Raw genomic sequence first — 23,498 nt, 5'->3', positions numbered from 1 at the left:
AGTCCACAATTATTCATACTTGCAGATTTGGATTTAAAATTAAGTTGGTTCAACCAAAAGGTTTGTATCTGATACAAAGTGATCATAATAAAACAATGTAAAATATGTAGAAATCTTGAATGTCAAAAATCATGTGCCTGTATATCCTTATTAATTGTATGAAAAAATCTTTAACGTTGTAGCAGTCAAACTCTCCTCGTGTTTGCTTACCAGCTTTCAGCATGTTTGGACTTGTACTTTGATGCTTTACCTTTTCTTGATGAACTCAAAGTATTTCATGCTGGAAGGCCTTCTTGCCAACACCCTATTCTGCAGATCCTCTATCAGAGTCAGTTCTGACTCTTCTTGGGCAAATGCAAAATTTTTATATTATATTCAGTAAATTAAGAGATTACTTTAAACCTAAATATGTGACATGTATAAATATTGAGCTTAACAGTTTGTGTATTTATGTCTTAGTGATTCTCACATTCCAGAGTGAAAGACGTCTGGATATTCAGATGCAGTCTTCCACATAGCTACCTTTAGAAATGGACAGAGAAATCAGACGGCGGACACAATCTGAATATGTTCAGCTTGACTGAAGATCTGTTTCTTCTCACTATATACTAGAAACATTATGTACTGCTAAGAACTACACTATTCAGTGTGAAAATTATTACTGAGTGATTCTGTTATGAAACATGCTAAATTTGGAAATGAAACGGTGAAAGGCTTCCATTCTCACATTAATACACAGTCTGATTAGTTAGTAAGGCTAACTGTACTAAGGACAGTTTTAAGATGTCATCTGAAAAAAACATCTTTGACTGCTCTTACCTACAGTGTGTTGTCAACTCTTCAGGTTTTTTTTTTTTCTTTTTTGAGCACCATGTCTGTTATACCAAAACGATCACTTCATACTTGGGTACTTTTGTCATGAAGAACCTTTTAATCTTTAATGTTATTCCTTCCCACTTGGAAGCTTATTTGAGTTTTCTCCCTTCCCAAGCAGAATAACAGGATCTACAGCTCAACCAAGGCTAGCCCACACTAGACTGAGGATGATTGTATTGTTGAGACTGCCCCCGTTTGGCAGCAACATGCTGTGACATGTATGTTTGCAGAGCAGGAGCATACTTGGTTTTCTCTCAACAGCATCTATCTGAAGAACTTCAATAGATGCTGTTTTCAATTCTGAAAGTTATCTTTATTATTGGGGCTGCACAGTGGTGCAGTTGGTAAAACTGTTGCCTTGCAGCAAGAAGGTCCTGGGTTCGATTCCCGGCTCAGGGCTCAGGGTCTTTCTGCATGGAGTTTGCATGTTCTCCCTGTGCATGCATGGGTTCTCTCTGGGTACTCCAGCTTCCTCCCACAGTCCAAAAACATGACTGTCAGGTTAATTGGTCTGGACATAGGCACCAGCACCTCTCCCGACCCCACAAGGGACAAGGGTGTACAGAAAATGGATGGATGGATCTTTATAATTTTTCTTTTGTTCCACACGTACTTCCAAATCAGTGAAATAGCTCTTGGCTCAATTTCTCTGAATTTAATCAAGTTGTCCTTGTGGCACAATGGTGTATACACCGCTCAGTGTATGTTTGGTACTTGTAGAAGACAGTTTTATTATGTGTATTTATTGCATGGTATTGTTCCCCATCATAAAGATAGGCCAGATCATAAATTGTTTTTAAAAAAATCCAGGTGTAACATTGTTACTTTCGCTGCCTCGGCTGTTTGCATTAAACATGCATTCGAAGGCTTGTAAAAGTGGAAATTTCCATGGCGCTCTGAGCAGCTCTGGACAGTATGCATGAAGACCCTTTAGTGGTGTGTGTGTGAGAGAATAACATGTTGAACTGCAAGAAAAGGAAGTGTGCAGCCCTCTTATTTGAATGAAAAGAATGTCCTCTCTTGCCTTGAGGGAATATTGTTCATGGGTTTTTTTCCCTGTGTGTGTGTTTCAGTGCAGTGCTTTGTATCCATCGCCTTGTGATTCACTCATTTTCTGCAACCATACGTGTTGCCATGCAACTGGTTGTTTTGAGGCCTCAGACATTCCTCTTAAAGGAAGTGTAGTTTAGTCATGAACATGTTAGATATTCAGCTGCTTGACTGCAGTGTGTGAGGGGGTAGCCCCTGTGTGGGTAGCTGCTTTATGGCTTTTAGGTGCATGTGCATTTCACTTTTTGGATATTTTTTTATTTATGGATTACTTGGTGGCCACCTTATTTGAAAGTGACTCACTAACACAGCTTGGTAGTGCCCTGTTTAGCACTGCTTAGTGTTAGCTAAGGTTACATTTCATTAGGGAAGACTCAAAAACCTACACTACTTAGAATTTAGTAACCTTAGATATTAAGGCTCAATATATTGCATGAAAAATTACAGTATGTAATATGCAAATTGCTTGGACTGCAAAAAAATTAGGTGAAGTAACATGCATCCAGAGCCTCTATTCTTGTAATTTATTTTGTGAGACTTGAGCAAAAGAAAAAATAAAACATCTGCTCTTTTCTACTGAAAGTAGCCAAAAGCAACTTATTTAAACATTGAATTGTGTATTTACTTATATTTTACAGTAGCAGGATAGAATAACAAACAGATTTGCTATCAAGCCGTACCATAACCATGAGTAGCTGTCACAGAGGTGACCTTAAATCTATTGTCTATTCTTACTTGCCGGTAAAAGTTTTTCTTTAATTTCTTTTCTTTATCGATGCTCCTTTATCCAGAGTTGTTTGCCATTGCAAATATGTGGCGTCTCTATTGGTCCAATATCAGACAATAAAAACACAAACTCTTTCTGGGCTGTTTATTTCTAATATTGTGCCTTGCTTTCTCAAAAAATTACATTTGCTATGAGGTGAAAATTGTATAAACCCTGAATTGTTTTAATTTCAGACTATTACTTTGCATTTACTACATTTTCTGTTGAATTATAAATCTTAAAACTAATTAGTTTGCATTTGTAATTTGAAATGCCAGAACTCTGAATCGGCTGATTAGACCTCAAAAGTTACAGCAAATTGGTGTTTGCCACTAAAACCCGTTTGCTACAGCGTTGCATCAAAGGGTGAAGTTTTTGACATATCTTTGCTCTTATTAGTCACACATATTTTGGATGCTTTTGGCCAAGCCATGAAAGGTGAAGGTTTTGCTGCCTTGTTCCTCTCCTCTTGAGAAGATCAATAGGTCAAATCTAGTATCTGATTAAAGTTTTTTGTCCAGCTTTTTCGCATTTCATTTCAGAATGTGCTGATAACGATAAACTAAAACGTTTAATTTTTGAGAGATGACATGATGGTTCATGTGGTTTATGTGGTAGAAGTTAAATTCATTGTTATTTTGGGTTCATTGACACTGTACATTCTGTTCCTAAAGTATTTGGCAACGTGAAGGATGAGTAAACATGTGTACAGTACTCATTATTGTTGAAATATTTTTACATGCCAGAACTGGTTAGACTATCATGATACTCTAAGTGATGTTGAACTAGACTGAACGTGATCCTCCATATCATTATTTGGATAGTGTTTTGTATTTTCAATACTCCAGTATCTTAATAAGAAGATTTACTCTCACACTTGTTTATGTAGTTTCTGTCGCTACACCTGGTATTCAGTCCATTTCCTTCCTGCTTTGCATCCTGCTCCAGTTGCCTTCAGGAAATGGAAAGACAGGAATACGTTGATATAAGCTGTTAAGTACATTAGAATCTAATATGTCCGGTATGCAGGGATTTAGTCTCGTCCTTTGGTTAAAAGTTTTATTTGTTAAAAGAGGAATTTCCAGTGGACTCTACTGCATGTAAGGCCACATTTTTCTCATAAACTACAAGTGTTATCTGACACTGAATGGTGGATCAGAAATTCCTGCCAACAGTGGCGTCAGATTTAGCTTCTTGCCAGCTCTAGGGCAGCGTAGGTTTCTGGGTGTGATATGTTACGTTCATGGTAAGGTTTAGAATATAAACCTTGCCCTTCATTATCATTTAATGCAAAGATCCTTTCATTTTTGCTTTAAATATGTTCATATCTTCAAAGTTTTGTTTGCTAAGTGTAGACTCTGATTTCCAAGCAGGATTATGTCTGCCAGAGGTTTATAGTTTGCCACTATTTGTCAAGTCAAAAACCAAAACGCTTCTGTCAAGGTTCCTAAAAAGTGTTTGATTTAGAAACAAGATTATTTTGTTCCAAGGAAGGAAACCATTGCACCAACAGCACCAAGCTTTTGTTTAACTAAAGCAAAAACAGTATTCAGAAAATAGATGGTATTTTAGAAGTGTGATTCTGTAAAAATGAACTTGCTGCTTATATTTTAACTGGAGTAGATTAAGTTTATTTGTACAGCATATTTCAGAAACAAGGCAGTTCAAACTTTACACCATAAAAATATGATGCAGTAACAAGCGATAAACAGCACATTTTGTCAAATGTGATCATCAAATATACATCAAATATATTGATCAAGAGTAGATGACGTTCTGATCAATTTTGTTTTGGATGAACAGATTAGTTTCCCTGAGAGACTTGACCTTGCAGCTAAACAAAGGAAACCAGTTCCAAAGAGGATTTAAATCTCAAACATGTCAAAGCAATTCACATTTTCAAACCTTTGCTGTTGTCTCTGCATTTGACAATAATTTACATGAATACAGTGAAAACCATTTGATTTGGTTGATTTTCTGAAGCTCTGCTTCAGAGCTTAAAATTTGGTCTGCTTAACATCATTTATTATTATTTTTTTTTTTTTACATGAAAAAAAGTATTGCAGTAGAGTATGGGCCAGTACAGTCTTCAGTGTAAAACTAGTTCTATTTAAATAATAGACACATGTTAAACTGGTGGTATCTGCTTTGGAAATGGCTCCACTCATCATTTAGCTCATGTCCCCAGGGAAAATCTGTGAAGTCAACTAGAATTATCAACCGGAGGCAAGATATTGACTGTTCACAATCTCTCCACTAAACCTGACAAAAACAAGGGAAACATACGAGACAAACACTTCAGTTTTGCTGTGTTTACAAATCCAGTTTAGATTGTTTGGGCATTTACTGATGTTTTTTGATAGGAGGAAGTTAAAGCAGGTGAGAGGATGATGGTATTTATTCTCAAACTCTTAATTTTATGGTCCCTTGTTTTTTTTCTTTTTTTAAGTTATATTTTTTGGGGACTTTGGTTACGATGTCATTTTTTGACCACCATCGCATTTTATTTTTGAATCGGGCATCATTCAGACATGACTAATATACAAACCTTGCTTAAAAACTGAAGCCTTTCCTGGTGAAACAAGAATGGGACAGCAAAGTTGTCCAGAGACCATTTATTACAGTGCATCTAACTAATCTGTTTTTTTAAGTACTTCAATAGGTACTAAATTAGTCTCGGCTCTGCTGTTATATTAAATAATCTCCAGTTTCTAGTTTGGGCCGTTTTTGTTCATTACAGAATATGCACTTTTTAAGTTTTAATAGCTTTCCTTCAGTCGTTCCTGCTTTTCTTCCTGGTACGATGGTGGAGTGGCTGCAGGCAATGCGAGACTGTTTCTGCTATTAGACTGTTGAGCTTTAAATAGAGCCGCTGCTGCAGGGCTGCTCAGCAAGTGACATCATCTGGCCCTGTGGTGGTACTGGAAGTAAACGCAGACTAGGGTGTGTCTTAGACACCCAAGACATTAACCTAAAGGCTTGCTAAGGTAGCTTAGTATTTGGAGAGAACGTGTCAGAACCTGTTGTCTCTAATAAAGCTTTGTGTTTGTATGTCAGAAATTTCCATCCATTTGGTTTACGAGTTGCATAAGTAGATTATGTAAAGGCCACAGTTCATTGCTTGATTTAGGGTTTCTAGCTTAAATGTAAAACTAAGTCTTGGCATGACATCACCACTAATGACATTCTTTAATTACAATGGCTTAGATGTTGAAGCTGAATCTAATCTGAGTTTACTTCTGTGTAGCTCCAGAAACACTGGGGAAGTTTGTTTTTTTTCTTTTTGAATGAAAAAGATTTACCTTACATGTTTTTTTATTATTATAATAATAATAATAATTATTATTATTTTGGTTCTTTGTTTAGAATGTTTCCTTTTTCTTGCTCATGTCACTCATCTAGTGTTTTTATGTGGGAAGAATCCATCTTTGTATGTGAACGCTTCTTCCTGTAGCTGGGATTTAGGATTATGCTGCAATTGTCCTGTTTCAAAACACAGACCTGATTCAGACTAATCTTGTTATTCTGTTTGTCTTTACAGTCAGGACGCATTGACAAATCCTACCCAACAGTATGTGGTCACACAGGCCCCGTGTTGGACATCGACTGGTGCCCACACAACGACCAGGTCATTGCCAGCGGCTCTGAGGACTGCACAGTGATGGTAAGGTTTACCTTCCCTGTTCTACCTAAAATCACTCATCTTAATTGTGAGAAAACTATAATGCTCAAAGTTTGGTTAATGAGTGATTAGAGGTTGCATGTTTTTTTTTTTTGTTTTTTTTATTGGAAGAGAACTCTCTGTAACTCAGATGGGTGCAGGCCTCACCCTCTGGATTAGATTAGACGGAAATATGTGTTATAGGAATCAGAGGAGGGGAATGATTTAGCTGTTTATTGAGCTGAGGTCACTGACTTCTTTTGAGACGGTTGTTCCTTTTTCCTCCACATGTCCTTATTTGGGCTGTTAAATGCAGAGATTAGTTTTCACAGATGAAACATACCAGATTTTAAAGTTGGAAAAAAGTGCATAAAATTTGGGATCTTGTGAATATTGAGGATAATTTTCTCTGTATCATTGCATGTTTCATGCCTTTTAAAATGAAAATACATTTTGGATGTGTCTTTTATTTTTTGTAATTCAGATCATTGTTCCATGGCATAACACTTTAATCTCTTCGGTTTCTGTGCAGTTGATTTCAATATTTGTTTTTGTTTTTTATTGATCTTTTCATACATTAAGTTTCTGTTGCTTTGTTGTTGTTGTACTTCCCTTTAATATGACTTTATCCCATGTCTTGGTCATTGCTGCCCCCTGCAGGTTCCTAATAATATTTAGGATATTTATGGCCAGTAACACTGTATTGAGTCAATTCCATGCAGGTTGCTTTCAGTAGCACAGTGAAGGATGAGATGCAACCTGTGCAGTAAATTTTTTCATTAACTTTTCTCCATATTAAACTGAAAACAAAACAAAGAACAGCACATGTTGAGGTAGCTACAAACATCCAACTTTAACATGACCTTCAGATTAGTTCAAAGCAGGGTGTCAAGAGTTTTGGAAATAGGAGTTTCTTGCAAATCAAAGTGTCGGATTTAACTTTAATCTACGAAGAACTGTTGTAGGTGTATCAGATTTAACATCACTGCTAGACTCTGAAGCAGGATACACTTACTGCTGGTTTTCAATTTGGAACAAAAATACTTTATTAATGCCAGAAGAAAATAAAATTCAACAGTTCTTGGTTGACTGCATTGTGCCAAGTTTAGATTTTAGATGTGGTACTATGGTATAGGTTGTATTTTTTTCAGCGACACGGTTCAAGTCACAGGAAACTCTTAATACTACTGCACACAAAACCACATTGGAGTTAGTTTTGGTAATACAATATATCCTGGACTTTACACACATTGTAAAAATGTATTTTAATTCAAAACAGCTCTTGGTGGGTGTGCTGTTCTCCTGAACTTCATTCACATACTTGTCTGTTCTAGGTGTGGCAGATTCCTGAGAATGGCCTTGTGTCCTCCATGTCTGAACCAGTGGTGGTTCTGGAAGGCCACTCAAAGCGTGTGGGAATCATCACATGGCATCCAACAGCACGAAATGTCCTCCTTAGTGCTGGTAAAAGCCCTTCACTTGTCTTCAGCTTTTTACGGCTAAGTGGCTGTACAGTTTAAATTAAACAATAAAATCACAGCAAAAACCCTTTCTGGCTCAGTGACGGTGTATGTTGTCTGATTTATCGCTGCTCTCACCAGGTTGCGACAACCAGATAATCATCTGGAATGTGGGCACAGGAGAGGCCATGATCTCCTTGGAGGATATGCATCCTGATGTCATTTACAATGTGACCTGGAACCGCAATGGTAGCCTTATCTGCACTTCCTGCAAGGACAAGTCAATCCGTGTCATCGATCCCCGGAAGGAGACCATTATTGCTGTAAGCCACTTCCAGATTAACTGTTCTGTGTCTGTTTATTTTGCCCAAACTCAGAGGTAATTAGAAGTCGATTTTAAAAATACATTAAAACTGGGTTGCTTCTAGTTGTTGTGATATAGAATACAGATTTATTTTTATTGCACAATTATGCTAAAACTAGGTGTTGTCTGATTGCTGCAAACATCAAGAGCCCGATTGGAGACAACAAATGAATACATTTGTGGAAATGAAAACCACTTCATACCTTGGTTTTAATTTCATACAATCAGCATATTATTTTCTGTCATTTTGGTTTCGAACTTCCTGACTGCATGCACATGCATTCAAAACTCAAAAAGGGTGATTTTTCATAAAATGTTTTCAAACACATTTAAATTCAGGTTTAGCTGCAGTCCTAAACTTGGTCTGGTTAAAACAACAGCCTATGAAAACTTCTGTTTTGGGAAAGGGACCAAAATTAGTAAATTATTTTTTAAAGAATCTGAATTAACTGTCAACATTTTTTTTTGATAATTCAATTCTCAAGTAAATTCTTTTGACAAGTGTAGTGTTGCAGATTTTGATAGGGAGATATGAAGTTAGTCCAGATGCTGGTAAAGCAGCACAGTGTCCTAAAACCAACCAAATTAGAAGCCATTTTTAATTGTGCTTCATGATCTGTGGAACCTGCAGATGAGGAAACTACTAAAGCAGTTTAATTTGAATACATTATAATCAAATACCTAGAAAAAAGTCTTGAAATTTGATTCTGGAACAATTTTTAAAATGAGGAATATGTAGGAACACTTTTGTATGCTAATATTTTCACTCTGATCATGTAGCACAGAGTCACACAAACTGGTGATAATGGTATTATTAATAAGCGCCTCTTTGTGCTTCACAGGAGAAGGAAAAGGCACACGAGGGCGCTCGACCAATGAGGGCCATTTTCCTCTCCAACGGCAACATCCTCACCACCGGCTTCAGTCGAATGAGTGAGAGGCAGCTGGCTCTCTGGAATACGGTGAGTTGTTTCATGAGTGCCGAGTTGTACCCTCCAGACCTCACACATGCAAAGTCCTTCTCAAGAATCAGAAGGATCCTAAACAGCTTTGTTTTGTAAAGCTCTGATTACATCTATATATTTTTTTCTGTTTCTCCAGGAAAACATGGAGGAGCCGATGACCGTCAACGAGATGGACACGAGCAATGGGGTGCTGCTGCCCTTCTATGATCCAGACACCAGTGTTGTTTACCTCTGTGGAAAGGTGTGTTTCCTTTTCAGCCATCTGTTACTCGCATAACTGACATTATTAGATTAGTAGGAAAATATTTTATTTTATTTTTTAAGCAGCAGGAATAAACAAACTGCTTTATTTCTCTGCAGGGTGACAGCAGCATTCGTTACTTTGAGATCACGGATGAGGCTCCATACGTTCACTTCCTGAACACCTTTGCGAGCAAGGAGCCGCAGAGGGGCATGGGCTACATGCCCAAGAGAGGCCTTGATGTCAATAAGTGTGAAATTGCAAGGTAAGCAAAGATGGGAGGAAGGACATCCCTCGTGTTCTTTCCATAACCTCCTTTAATGCTGGAACCACTTAATGACTTCACCACTGGGAGGCAGTAAAGTCATAATGATGCACATATTTCCAAATTATGGTGTTTGTTGTCATGTAATGCACTGGACTGTGAATAAAGCAATGTGTATTTGTGTTGTCAGGTTCTATAAACTGCATGAAAGGAAGTGTGAGCCTATTGTGATGACTGTACCAAGAAAGGTGAGTCCACAACCGAGTTAGCTTAAAATCCTCTTATTCTGTCATCGTGTGTGGGTCTTGTTGTAGATACCGTTTTTAATATCTTGTCCTTCCTTGCCAGTCGGATCTGTTCCAGGACGACTTGTACCCGGACACAGCGGGACCAGACCCTGCCCTGGAGGCGGAGGACTGGTTCGAGGGCAAGAACGGAGACCCCATTCTCATATCCCTAAAGAACGGCTATGTCCCTGGCAAGAACCGAGAGTTCAAGGTCGTCAAAAAGAACATTTTGGACAGCAAGGTCAACAAGAACATGGAGAAGTCAAGCCCTGCCAACAAGTCTGCTTCTTCAACTCCATCAATTGTGAGTTGCATGTCTTTTCTGTGTTTTCCAATGTTGTAAGATTGTCACTTTAAAATATCTGGTCTGTTGTGACTTTAAACTGATGCACCTCGAGTCTGGAGGTGTAAAAGAGTGATTAAAAAATATTTGAAAGTTTTGGGGATAGACTGAAGAAGAAATGTATGATTTTAAAATTTGATTTACTGATATTTTTCCCCCAAAACTTTGGTGTTTGTTTGAAACTACTTCTGGATGACTTAAATAATCAAAGTATTTATATATCCAGAACTGGCTGTTTTCTGTAGTATTTTTTTCTTTAAGATGTAATCTTTAAAAAAAAAAAACAATTTGCAGATAGGATTGCTAGAAATCAGCCTGAAAAAGCCAAATTGGTGCCCCTACAATGTCACTGTATTTATAGAAAACGGTAAGATTCTCATCAGTCTCTTGTTCTTTACAGAAATCTGAGGCAAAGATGGAGGAGATCTTGAAAGAAATCAAATCCCTCAAGGACCTGATCAGCAGTCAGGAGAAGCGAATCATCAAACTTGAAGAGCAGATGTCCAAAGTTGCCATTTAGGGGCCATTTATCCCCGCATCCCACTACAATTCAGGACGTTCCTTTAGCTGGGGACTTCAGGGTTAGCGGGAGCAGTAATCCTCTCTTTCTAACGGCGTTTGGTCTGAATCCTGCCAGCCAACGATCCCCAGCAACATTCCAGATGAACTTTTTCTTAGCGAGATCCCAACCCTCAGTTTAACACAGGTGGAATAAGAAGGATTTGGTAAATTTAGCAGAAAGTACTTTTGCTTTTTGATGAAAAGAACATTCCTTTTATTCTGTTTCAGTCTTTTAATTCCCTTAGCTGATTAAAAAAGAGGTCTTAATTTGATTCATTTTAGACTGACCAAATCAACAACAGTTCCAGTTTCTGATATCTCTACATTTTTAAGTAGGTGCCAGTGTTTCATGTTGGCGTGTCCCAAAACGAAAATGTTGCCAAATTTAAATTGTGTTTACACCTCCTGAACAGTATTTTCTTTCTCTTTCTCTGTGAGACTGTTTTAGATTCAAACAGTGAAGTTTGGTGAAGTAGACTGCTTATATAAAGAGGAGAATTTAATCATTTTACTACTATGAAAACTGGTAAAGTAACTGTAACATGATTGAAATTTAGATACCGGTTAAAGAAAATGCATTCCAGTTTTCCAGTCAACATTAAACATTTAGAAAATATCCCAAATGACAAATCCTTTGTCTTAGTTAAACCTGCACAAATCTATTCCTGCTTTTTTTTTTTTCCCCCATTTCCCTCCATGTAGACATGCATACCTTTCCTTCCCGCTACATTCACATGAACTCTGAAACTATTGTAGAAAATCACATTCCACTGATCTTATTGGACATTCATGAAAGGACCAAGATAAATTCCCGCCTCCTCTCTCTGTAAACGGTCTGCTGTAGCAGCTCTGTGGCGCTGGTCACCTAGTTCATGCTTTATGTGCTGCATGTGGAAAGAACAATAAGAGCTTTTTTTCTTTCATCTTTGCCGCAAAAACTGATTTGTTTTTGTAGGACCTGCAACTTCCAGTCTGTGTTTGTTGTAAATGGTCTTGCTAAACCCACATGTAGTTAGTTTATGTTTTCTGTATAATTAGAGAAGAAAAACATCAACAACAAACTGATTTATTTCAGAGCATCTTATGATAAAGGTGGATATTATAGAAGAAGCTGTTCATGATGAAAATCACTGTCCTGGGTGTCCCTGCTTTGTTTCCAGCTCAAAGCAAAATGAAGGTCCATTACCTGCCTATAATTTGGGAAAAACGAACAGTTTGGATACCACTTACCTGTTTTTTTTTTTTTTTTTATTACTACTATTCTGTTTCTTGTTCCAGCTGTGCTTGTATCCCTCTTAGCACTTCCACTTTTAAATCCTGTGAGTTAATTCTGTCCTTAAATCAGTGCAGTTATTCCAAATACCAGAACCATTGGATCGTCCAACCAGAGTCGTTGCGGTCCAACAGAAGCTCTATTTTTCTGAGGTTTTACATTTGTTTCCCAGTGGGAAGCTGAGACGGGTTAATGGTTCAGTCTGTTGTTTGCCTTTGTTAATTAACACTGTACAGACCTGAAAGTGCCATAGAGGAAACCCTGAAAGTGTGTGTTGGAGGTTGTGTAGTGAATGGATGAATTGAAAGGTGCCTGGATTTTAAAACCACTTTGAGGTGCTATACTTTGTACTGACACCCTGTTCCTAAAGTGCTGATGACACCACCGAGTCCTGCCAGTCATTCTGACACATACACCAAGCAGCATCTTCGCTCTGCGATTAATCTGAGCATTGAGCCACTGACATTCTGGCGTTTTTCTTCTTGGTACGGGTATAAAAATCTTTTTAAATTGATTTCAAACCAAGAATTTTGCAGCTGTAGCACAGCCTTGGAAGTCAGCGGCCATCAGGATGCACTTTGAGCAGCGAGTTGTACATTAACGGTAATAGGAAATCTAATGAGGCTGCCGCTCCGTAGATTTTATTTTATAGCATCGTTGGTGCAAAAACTTTAGTATCTAACATCAATCCAAAGGGATAATGTAGGTGGAAGTGGCGCTGAAAGATAGGTGTATGTTTGTAATTAAGGTTTAGAAAAATGAGTGAAAGCTGTGTAAATATGATCAGGAATCATTTTGTTTTTTGTGGTTGTGCTAAAGAGGGTGTTTGTATGGGTGATGGGTTTTAAACGTCTTCCTCCTCCCCTCCTGTTTTGTGTTCCTTGCACCTTGCCCCCATACAAAAATAAGAGAAAAGCAGAACCTCCATCGCATATGAAAAATGAGAAACTAGATCAGACAAAAACCAACCAGGATGAAAGCCTCGGTGAGGTCTGCTCAGCTTCTTTTCATTATCCTTGCTTCAAATATTGGACATTGATTATAAGAAAATTAATAAAGAATTTTTAAAATGAACTCACTGCTGATTTTGAATTATTTGTCCAAGTATTTAATGAGTGGGATTGGAGGGCTTGATAGGAAAAGGCCTGCATTGATTATAAATTTTAACAGTTTGTGTCACCGCAGGACGTTTCTCATACTCCATATTGTCAAAAGTATTTACTTCCTAAACAAACATGAAATAAGACCATTATGTTCTGATGAAGCATGTTTTAGACAATTATGCATAACATTTTATATCCATTAATTAGTTAGTGGTATATTAGACAGCATTTATGATGCACAAAATATCATTGCAGATAATCTCCGGTTGTGACAAAGAAGTTACCTTCCATTTCTGGGATGAAAATTAACTCTGGATGCCAAATGGACACGTAAAACAAGATCCAGTAAATAAAGCATTGACCCGTCTCCTAGAGTAAAGAATGAGTGAGCCAAATAATTTGAGGGAGGATGGATGAGAGATATTTATCAGTCAGCTGTGAGGGTACCTCCAGCACCCTCACCACTAGAGGGTGCTGGAGTCTTTTTTTTTTTTTTTTGGACTGGCCCATTTTGAAAAAGTTCTTGAAAAGCATAAATAGGAAGTGATGAAAATGTTAGATTTAGAAACTACAACTGAATATGAATGAAGTTACAAAAAAATATTTATTTAAAAGGCTGATGAGGCTTTTGGCTCTGAACTGACTTGGTTTGCCCAGCTGTCGATGCCTTGCAAAAGTGTTTAATCTCCTCGTATGTTCTTTCATTTGCATGACCAAAGAACACACAAGACAAGTCAGAGATAAAGTGTAGTTTATAAAATGATGTCTCAAGATTTGGACATCCGTTTGTTTAAGCTACTGTCAGGAACTGCTAAGAGTACCGTGAAATGACCGTCCACCTAGACCAGGGGTGTCAAACTCTAGTCCTCAAGGCCCACTGTCCTGCGGTTTTTAGATGTGCCACAGGTACCAAACACTGGAATGAAATGGCTTAATTACCTCCTCCTTGTGTCAATAAGTTCTCTAGAGCCTTGCTAATGACCTAATTATTCTATTCAGGTGTGGTGCAGCAGAGACACATCTAAAAGTTTCAGGGCAGTGGCCCTCCAGGACTGGAGTTTGACACCAGTGACCTAGACTGACAGGCAATCCGAGCATTAATTGCAGAAGCAGCAAAGATTTCCTTGTTCACTCTTGAGGACCTGTCCTGCAGAGATCTGCAGCTCAAATGGAAGCATTTAAAGCATTATTTACTCCACCATTCTGGTCTTATGAAAGAGCTGCATTTACAATTAGCTATAAATCCTTTTGGGAGCGCAGAATACATGTGGAGCTCTGGTAAGATGAGACCAAAATAATTTTTTTAGCTGATACATATGACTGTGTGGTGGAAAACTAACATTACACATCACCTTGTCCTAGGTGAAACAAAGAGGTGGAGGCATCATGATTTGGGGATACTTCAGCAGAGACAGCGAACCTGGAAGGGGATAAGAGCAGAGCAAAATAATTGAGCCTGGTGTTTTAGTTCACCTTCCAGCAGATCCAGCACTCCAAACATACAGCCAGAGCTACAATAAAGGGTTTACAGATGAGAGTATATCTTGTGTTTGGCCCAGTCAAAGTTCAGACCAAAATCTGCACTGAAATTGTGCTATTTTGCTTCAATAAATGAGTGAAGATTTCAGTCTCTAGCTGTGCCAAACTGCTAGACCAGCTATAGCTGGAGTGAAAGATGGTTTTCCACATAGAACTGACTAAACATGGCTAATTACAAATATGTAGAATATTTTTCTAATTTGCTTAATTTTAAACCAATAATTGATTGATATTTTAGTATAAAATAATAAAAAAAAGCGTTTTAAACTGAAGCATTCCCCTTAAAGGCAAAAACGGATAACCAAATGGCTCATTTTCTGTGAAGCGCTAAATCACTGCTCATAACCTAAAGTTGAGGTCTTGTGAAAGAATTAATTTCAATCAAAGGAACATGAACAACTTTAAATAAAAGCCTTTCATGTTCAAAGGTAAGGACACAAAAATGGTCCTTTAGTTTATATGTTCACTTAGTTTGGTGTGTTTTTGGGAGGAAACTGGTGCTTTTTCTTCCCTGTGCTGCCTTCCAGAGTAAGGCTGTAATCACCATGGTCTTAATTAGAAAGGACTTGGTGGGAGGCAGGGACTGTTTGGTCAGACTCGCCCCCAACAAAACCAGAAATAACCATTTCTGCTAAAACATGAGACCTGCGCACCTTCTGCAACATCACTAGGGGTTAAAGTACCAGACAAACTTTGGGTTGAAAAGAAAAACACAATGTGCTGATATAAACGCATTATGTAAAAGACAACATCTTCTTTCAGGTGATCATTTTTATGCTAAGATAAGATATAAGTATTATAGATTGATTTTAAAAAGAAAAGTAAAAATCCAAAATGGCTCCTGCATAAACTTGGATGGAGCTTGAGGATGGAAAGCTGAGAACGAGGGAGGAGACGTTGAGGATGGAGGGCTGGGCATCATTTAGCTCTGAGGAGACATTTTAGAGCGGAGTGAAGAAACTAAGTATAACTTAGCAGGGAGGAGTAAAATATCCTTACTCTCTCCTTCTTGTTGCTTTGCCTCTTCTCTTTTTTGTCAGTCCGAACCTTTCTGCTCTGCATCTGCCTTCCAGTCAGACGAACGAAGGAAATTCCTTCTGTAAGTATGTCATTAACTTTTATATTTAACTTACAAGCACAGATAACAGAAGCTTCATTTCTGTCATACAGTATATGTATTTTTCAAGCATACTTGTGTTTTTAAAACTGATAAAGAAACTGTTTTCTTTGCTAAAATGTAATGTTATTTAACATAATACATCAATTTTATTTAAAACAGACATAGATATTAATTGCTATTTTTTTATTATATTACATATTCAACATTTTAGTCTGCAAATCTTTTCTCTGTACAAAATTAATTGAACAGCATTTGTCCATCTTATCAGGTTCTCAGGTTTTGTGTTGATGATTTGTTTGCAGACTGTGTGTAGTTTCAAAGAATCTTTAAGATAAATACTGATAGTTTTAAATACTTTTATGTTCGAAGACCGGCCTTTTAGGTCCTCACATCAAGAATAGTCGTGTTCTTGCCACTAATAACAAAAAAACAACATCACCAGCAAAAAATATATATATTTATATATACATATACAGCTCTGCAAAAACTTAAGAGATTGAATCCCATTGAAAATCTCCTGGTTATTCAACCAAATGTTGATTTGTGAACTTTTCCTGAGTTAAAACATCAGTATTGTTTTTTCTAAATGAATATGAACTTGTTGTCTTTGCATTATTTGTGCTCTTAAAGTGCTGCGTCTTTTTGTTATTTTGACCATTTCTCATTTTCTGCAAATAAATACTAAATTTTTGCTTGGAATTTCTGAGACATTTTGTCAGTAGATCATAGAATAAAATAACAATGTTCATTTTACTCAAACACAAACCTATAAAAAGTAAAATCAGAGAAAGTGATCATTTTAATTATTTCTAGAGCTATATTTGTATATATTAAGAATAAAAGTGTCCCAAACGCTCGCTGTAGTATAGATTCAAATAAACAGTTCTAAATATAATTTATTGCATTTGTTTTTTTGTTGTTGTTTTTTTTTGGTGTGAGTTGAAATTTTAAGCCATAATGGGAAAAAAATTTTGATCTTCTGTTTTTGCAGTTCTAACATTTCTAACATTAAATGATTTCAACACCTGGTGAAAGAAAAAGAAATGGAATCACAACTATTGGAGGACATTCAGTCAGTTGTTAAAAACAAATTTACAGAAAAGACTTTTTATGTATGAAATTAAATGACACTGCACCTCTTCATATTAAGTAAACAAATTTACAATGAAAATTTCATTTACTGGTTCCTGTGTAAGTCTGATTGTAAAAGTGAGTCTGTACTTGAAATACAATATTTACTGAACTTGAACAAATTGCTGCAGCAATCCCATAACTCTCCTATGCGAAATATGATCCCACAGGAGAGCTTTCAGTAGAAAGAATGAGAAATACTATAAAGCTCCTTCACTATGATTAATCAGAGAGCTGCTTAAAGGTCTAGTTGTTTCAGGAGCAAGAACAAATGATAAAAAAGTTTGTTTCCTAGTGAAACATATGAAAAACAAAGAGGACAACCAGAACAAAATCAAGCATATTTTTAGTTATTAGTTATATGGGTTTACATGTCAGTGCAAATGAGATGGACAGATGGTTACTACCTTTCTCAGGAAAGCCACAAATGGACATTGAAATTTTAGACACTTCTTTAACTTTGTAAGTAAGTTTGGCAACAATTAAGTATTTTTAGGTTGTTGACGATAAATTTGACACCAAGCAAAGATCACTACAACATTTCTTTGGAAAAGGCAAAGTGACCTGACCTGACTTGCAAGTAGTTCAAATCTCAACCTAATCAAAATTTGAATCCCAAATATGAGAGAAAAAAACATGTTTAAATTGGCTTCATCAGGCAAAGCTGCTTTTTGGGGAATATTAGAGCTTCACTGATTTTCATTTTTCACTGTTGAAATCCCTCCAAAGAACTGAAGCTGTCAGGAAAATTCAGAAGAGGTGCTCCAAATATTTAAGCTTTTTTTCTCAAATTGACGTACAATTTTAAAGCTACATTTTTGAAGTACTTTGTACAAAACCAGAGTGTTGGTCTGTTAAATTAAATAGTTTCATGTTTTTGCAACTGACTGGACATCTTCTAAAAGCTGTGGTTCCCTTTCTGAGTAAAACTACTGAGACTGGAATAAATTAGACAAACCTCAGATAAATCCGTTTTATAAATACAGCCCTTTGAACAGCATTTAAATTTTGTAGCCCCTCTACGTTCAACTAGAAGAACATTTAGAAGATGACCCCTGATGTAACACAACACCTCTGTACACACAACGCCTCACCCCCAACACCCTTGGGGGCTTATGTAAAACTTTAGATAGCTTTTTTTTTTCTTTCAAAAATGATTTTCTTCTTCCACAAAGACTGGAGGCAGATTCTCCCACCTGAGCTGTCGATCTCTGTAGCTCCTCCAGAGCCACCATGGGCCTTGTGGCTGCTTCTCTGGTTGCTGCTCGTCTTGTTAAGCCTCTCAGTTTAAGTGGGCAGCTGTCTTGGCACATTTGTATTTGTGCAACACTTTTTCCAAACCTTCAAGAACTCCAGCTGCATTTATACCGAGATTAAATTACACAGAGCTCGGCTCTATCTACTACTCTGATTTGGGGAGTTAAAATGGACTGAATGCAAATACTTGATGTGATTTTAGGTTTTTATCCCTAAAGATGATTTTCTTATAGTTCCCAACCATGCACAACTTTGTGTCTGTCTCTACCATGAAATCCAAATCAAATATTCTTCAGGTCTGTAGCTGTAATGTGACAAAAACATGGAAAGCTCAACTTTTCCAACTGACACAACGCGAGAAGTCGTGTAAATCTTAAGTCTGTGTCACGACGGCGTGGAAGCACCTTAAAAGATTTAAATAAGCTCTGAGAAAATTGAGCATTGTCCTATCTGATCTCTGCATGTTCTTCTCTTACATGGTGACTGAGTGGTAATCTCAGCCACGTGGAGATATTTTGGAAACGTAATTTTAGCTGTAATTACCAGACTGAAGAGGCAGAGCGGTCATGTATGGCTGTACATCCAAGGGTGAATACCCAGCCCACCATGTGGTCCAGCAGAATACACACTGCATGTTTGACCACACAAGCAGTGGAGGGGTTCACACTGCTGCACCACGACGAGCTGCAGCAGCTTCGCTCCAGCACGATGCTGATTAGAGGCTGGTTTTCATAGCTTGGCGCTTCATAATTATACACCAGATTAGGAGAAAAATTTTGCTAAAATAATGGCAGCTGGAGTTTTCCTTATTAGCAGGAGAAAATTCAGTGAAAACCCGAGAGGCACCATTTGGTTGGGGAGTTTATTCAGTCAGTTGGCCTGTTCACAAATACAGGTTTTCCTGGAAGCAGAAATATCTCCCTCACGTCTGAGCTGCTGTGGGTGGATATACACCAGCTGGTGCCCAGTGTAAATATAGAGGCCACAGCCACAGGTCTCCCACGCCTCTGTGCTCCCACTGGAATAAAGCTTCCTTCTGGCTTTGGTGTGGTGGATGGGTGGCCTCCCTCTACTTTACAAATTATAAGGCCAAACTTTGCTGTCTCCACCCCAAACAAGTAATGGCTACTCTGGAGTCGGCTGAAATAGATCTGGTGCAAAGCAGGGAGAGGCTTTTTATCTCTCCCTGAACGAAAACACAGACACACCAGAGATGGAGGAAGAGTTCTTCACAAAGGAACATCTCACAAAACATTTCAATCTAGATGCACAATGCACAGGTTTTTGACAGCAAAACAGAAGCTTCATTACTATATAATAGTGAGCAAAAATCTTTGGTCATAGTAAAGATAAACATGTTAGACCTTTATTGTCCCTCAGGGGGAAAATTAATCTCACCTTTCATTGTGTTTCATTTCCAAAGAGACATATTCTCATTGACTTCATTTAGATACTCAGGATTGTCATAAATTCAGGATAAACCAACGCAAATTTTCTGTCCAGTACCATTTTTAGGAGAATTGTAGTTTTGCACGAGTTAACACTGACCTAAAAGTGTCTCAGTAATTTTTAAAAAAGCTCCTTAAATAAGGATAAATCTGCGTTGTGATGACACAGAACGGCAAAGTTAGAAAGAATCACTCAGTTGAAACCAGTCAGTGATTCCTGGGGACGCATTTAATAAGCATTCACTTCCCTCTGGCCCTCCACAAATACTTACATTTATTTGTATTCAGCTTTTTTATACTGTAGCCCATAATGTCAGCTATAAATTATGACTGACATGGTTAGTTGTTTCATTAAAGCAGAAGTTTTATTTGATTTTTTTCTCTTTGTCAAACCCTTTTTGATTTTAATTCATTCATTGATTTAGTTGTTTATTGAAACATAGTGGTTTAAAATGCTCACCTGTTTACTGCTTTAAAACTACAGAGAACGTTTTTGACTGAATAGTTGCCAAATTCTACTTTAATAGTCGATTTTCTTGTGTACATTTTTAAATTACAAACCTGATTTTGCTGTTGTTGTAGGACCCGCCGTTGACGATGAAGTCCCAGCTGGTTTTTCCCGTCTCCAGTGCGACTCTGCTCTGGCTGTGCTGCAGTCTGTGCCACTGCAGTCCTCTGTTCTACAACATATCTGTGGACGGCAGCGGCGACGAACCCGAGCTGGAGCTCATTTTCCCCACCTCCTTTTCCACACGAGCGCCCGCCGAAGTCTCTGCTGCCACTTCGCCTCCCAGCCTCACCAACACCATCACCACCACCATGATCCGCCTGAAAGATTTTGTCCTGAGCCGAGTGGTGGACTTCCTGCAGGAGAACCTGCTCATCATCATCGTTGTTACCTCTCTTCTTATTGTTTTGGTCTTCATCATTTGCTGTGCGTTCGCCATGAGCCATAAGCGCAAGCTGGAGGCTTACAAGCCCCTCCCTAGCAAAACCAAAAAGTATACTGCCAGTAAAACCGGAGCTCGCAAGAACTCTAGTGAGATCCAGGAGAAACCATACGCCGTGGACCACGTTAAGAGGGTCCACGTTCAGGGTCCGGCTTCCCCTAAGCATCTGCGCATGCCCTCCAAGGCGCTGGTGGGAGAGAAGGGGAGAGAAGTCAGGTCGTCGCCTCGACCGGAGGTCAGGAAGGTCAGAGACACAGAGGAAGTGGAAAAAAGGCGGGAGGAAGTGAAGTTCAAAGAACCAGTGAAGCAAAAGGAGGAAGTCCAGAAGAGCGCCAGCCCCAGCACCAGCTCCAGTCATCCGGTCTGCACCTGCCACCTGAAGAAATCCAACCACTAACACACAGCCGAGGCAAAACGGGTCAAAGTGTCACTCAGAAGGGAATACATTCAGGTGGAATCACACCTGCTATGAAAATCTTTACGTGCTTAAAATCGGAATAAAGTCCAACAAAAGACAGAAAGCTGAGTGTCTTACTGAGCGAGTCTGTAATTCATCCACAGCAACTCAGCAGGTTTCATTATCAAGATTAAAGAAAAAACAGAACCTCTATACATTTATGAGGGAAAGGAAAAGCTGTGCAATTTATAAACAATGCAAATAGCAGGGAAATCCTAATGACAAGGAAGTGAAAATGGGTGGATAATTATGTACATAATGTGTATGAATTCATGCACACAGCACCCTCCACAATTACTGATACCTCTAGTTAAGATGTGTGGAAGATCTGTAAACTTGTCAAGCCTTGTTTTCCACTGATCCAGTGACTGTAATATTTTTTGTTACAGCTCCGTCTGCAGATATTGATACATCTAGGAGCGTAACTATTTTATTTTAGCAATTTCCTAACTAATGAAGATCAATACACATCTGCCTTGCTTGAATGAAATTCTGTCTTGTCTTTCCCGTTTTGAAGAATGGCAGAGAAAAAAATGCTCCTATAAACGAGGTCATATTCATACCTCAGGGAAGTGCTACAAATTACTAAATAAAACTTTATAAAAATCTGATCAGCTTAAAAAAGTAAAGTATAAATAAGATAATGCTTCAAGTTTTACAGATGCAAATAACTATAACATCTTTAGTTGTATTTAAAAAGATATTTTATTCCTTATTCATGATCTCCCACCATGGAATAAATTCTACCAAATTAAAGGTTGAATTTTTCTAAAATTTTCAGGTGAAATGATGCATTTTGTAGATGAATTCACGTAAGACTTTCTACACATCCTCACCAGGGGGGTCAATAAACATGGAGTGCAGTGTAATTACAGTACATATTTTATATCAGGCTGATGCCTCTCAGCACTTTGTTTCATAAAACCACATCGCCATTTATTACTTATAGGTTATAAGGCAGACATGAGTAACAATGTCTGATATTTCTAAATGTTAGTTGACGGGACTGTGATTTCAAAAGACCATTGTGGCCAAGCAGAGGTTTTTCACGTGGGGAAAGTTTCACTCCAACCAGAAAATTTCTGATTTGTGTTTCTTGAGAGCTTCAAAGCTGAATCAGCCATTCAAAGCAACGTCTTTGGTGATGTAAATAAACACATAAATGCCAGTAAACCTGACTTGATGAGTAACAATTATTCTTTTCTTTATTAATATTAACTTTCATATTTACCTCTACTTTAGTGTTATTACATCTGTTGTCTTGTATTTTATTTCAGAACCCAATGAGAAAACCAACATGAAGAATTTTCATTAATTTTATTTCAACAATATTTTAACTAAAAGAAAAAATATTTTTATTTTATCCTTCATATAGTTAGAAATTAGGGTTCGTTATTTTATTTTTATATATTAACGTCTGTTTTTCTGTCTTACTGTAAAGAGTAAAAAATGAGTCAGAACGTTAAGTGATTAAATGGATTATATTTACACCGAGAATCTAAACTTAAATAAGTTTGTATGTTTTGTAGGTTGTCGTTTTGTCATGTTAAAACTCGCTGTTTTATTCGAACCTCACACTGTCGTCCTCACACGTCGCTTTCTCTGTGACACTTGTTCATTCTACAAAATGACAGGTTTGTTTTGCTAATGTTTAATAAAACTAAAGAAAGATGTGTGTTTGTCATTCTTGTATGTGCTGCTACTCAATTAAAAAACAACAACAACAAAAAAAGATGCAGCCCTGAAGACATAAAATTAGGAAAGGCAACAAGGTTCCAAAAATAAATGACGACTTCTACATAAACATCACGTTCCTCTGAACATCTGTAATTTGGAGCTTCATCCACTCGGAAATCACAGATGACTGCTTTAAGGTAATTACGCAAACAAAAGATTCACAATATCTGCTGCGATAAGACAGAAGATCTCCTTTAATCTTGCTGACACGGCAGGAAAGCCTTGACGAGGCCGTCGACACCGCAACTCTAAAAGCAGGAGAGCAGAAGAACGGATTGGGTCTTTCGCTGACGAGACGTCCTTTGTTCCCACTGGCTACTGTACAAGGTTCTTTAAATATTTCAGCAGATGTAATCCAGATACATGCACGCCTCCTTTGGCGCAGAACAAGAGCCTGTGTATTGTCTGCACAAACGACACACACTGATTTGTTCCAGTTTAGGGTTACAAACAAATAAAGTGGCTATTAGGCAACATGCAGCATCCTCTGTGAATATTGACAAGGCTGATAGATGTTTTGAGTTCCTTAAAACTTCTAGGAAAAGAAGTTAAACTAAACTATTCTCAATTGCAATTAACTGTAATGGAGTTTCTTGAAAATTTGAGACTCTGATACTGTGAATAAATATGTGCTTTATAAGTAA

General features: G+C 37.7%; 2 protein-coding genes across 4 annotated transcripts in view; both read left to right on the top strand.

Moving 5' to 3' along the window:
* coro1ca (coronin, actin binding protein, 1Ca) overlaps positions 1-13,186 on the top strand; it is a 32,768-nt gene extending 19,582 nt beyond the window's left edge. For both annotated transcript variants that reach the window (XM_028034801.1, XM_028034802.1), the window contains exons 3-11: positions 6,234-6,356; positions 7,688-7,817; positions 7,955-8,136; positions 9,020-9,139; positions 9,279-9,383; positions 9,503-9,648; positions 9,839-9,896; positions 9,997-10,239; positions 10,679-13,186. In XM_028034801.1, the coding sequence (XP_027890602.1) occupies positions 6,234-6,356; positions 7,688-7,817; positions 7,955-8,136; positions 9,020-9,139; positions 9,279-9,383; positions 9,503-9,648; positions 9,839-9,896; positions 9,997-10,239; positions 10,679-10,798 (1,227 nt within the window). In that variant the 3' untranslated portion in view covers positions 10,799-13,186. The remainder of the gene's footprint in view (positions 1-6,233; positions 6,357-7,687; positions 7,818-7,954; positions 8,137-9,019; positions 9,140-9,278; positions 9,384-9,502; positions 9,649-9,838; positions 9,897-9,996; positions 10,240-10,678) is intronic.
* Positions 13,187-15,692: 2,506 nt separating this feature from the next.
* Positions 15,693-22,788, top strand: LOC114155239 (transmembrane protein 119a). 2 transcript variants are annotated; one of them, XM_028035029.1, is made up of 2 exons: positions 15,693-15,857; positions 20,293-22,788. In XM_028035029.1, exon 2 carries the CDS (start codon positions 20,308-20,310, stop codon positions 21,055-21,057), a length of 750 nt encoding a protein of 249 aa, XP_027890830.1. In that variant the 5' UTR covers positions 15,693-15,857; positions 20,293-20,307; the 3' UTR covers positions 21,058-22,788. The 2 variants fall into 2 exon arrangements, with proteins under 2 accessions (XP_027890830.1, XP_027890829.1); XM_028035028.1 differs by having other exon boundaries at positions 15,694-15,853.
* Positions 22,789-23,498: the final 710 nt, after the last annotated feature.

This window comes from Xiphophorus couchianus, chromosome 12 (genome assembly GCF_001444195.1).
Source record: "Xiphophorus couchianus chromosome 12, X_couchianus-1.0, whole genome shotgun sequence".
NCBI classification, from domain to species: Eukaryota; Metazoa; Chordata; class Actinopteri; order Cyprinodontiformes; family Poeciliidae; genus Xiphophorus; species Xiphophorus couchianus.
This window is presented reverse-complemented; position numbering and strand designations above follow the sequence as displayed.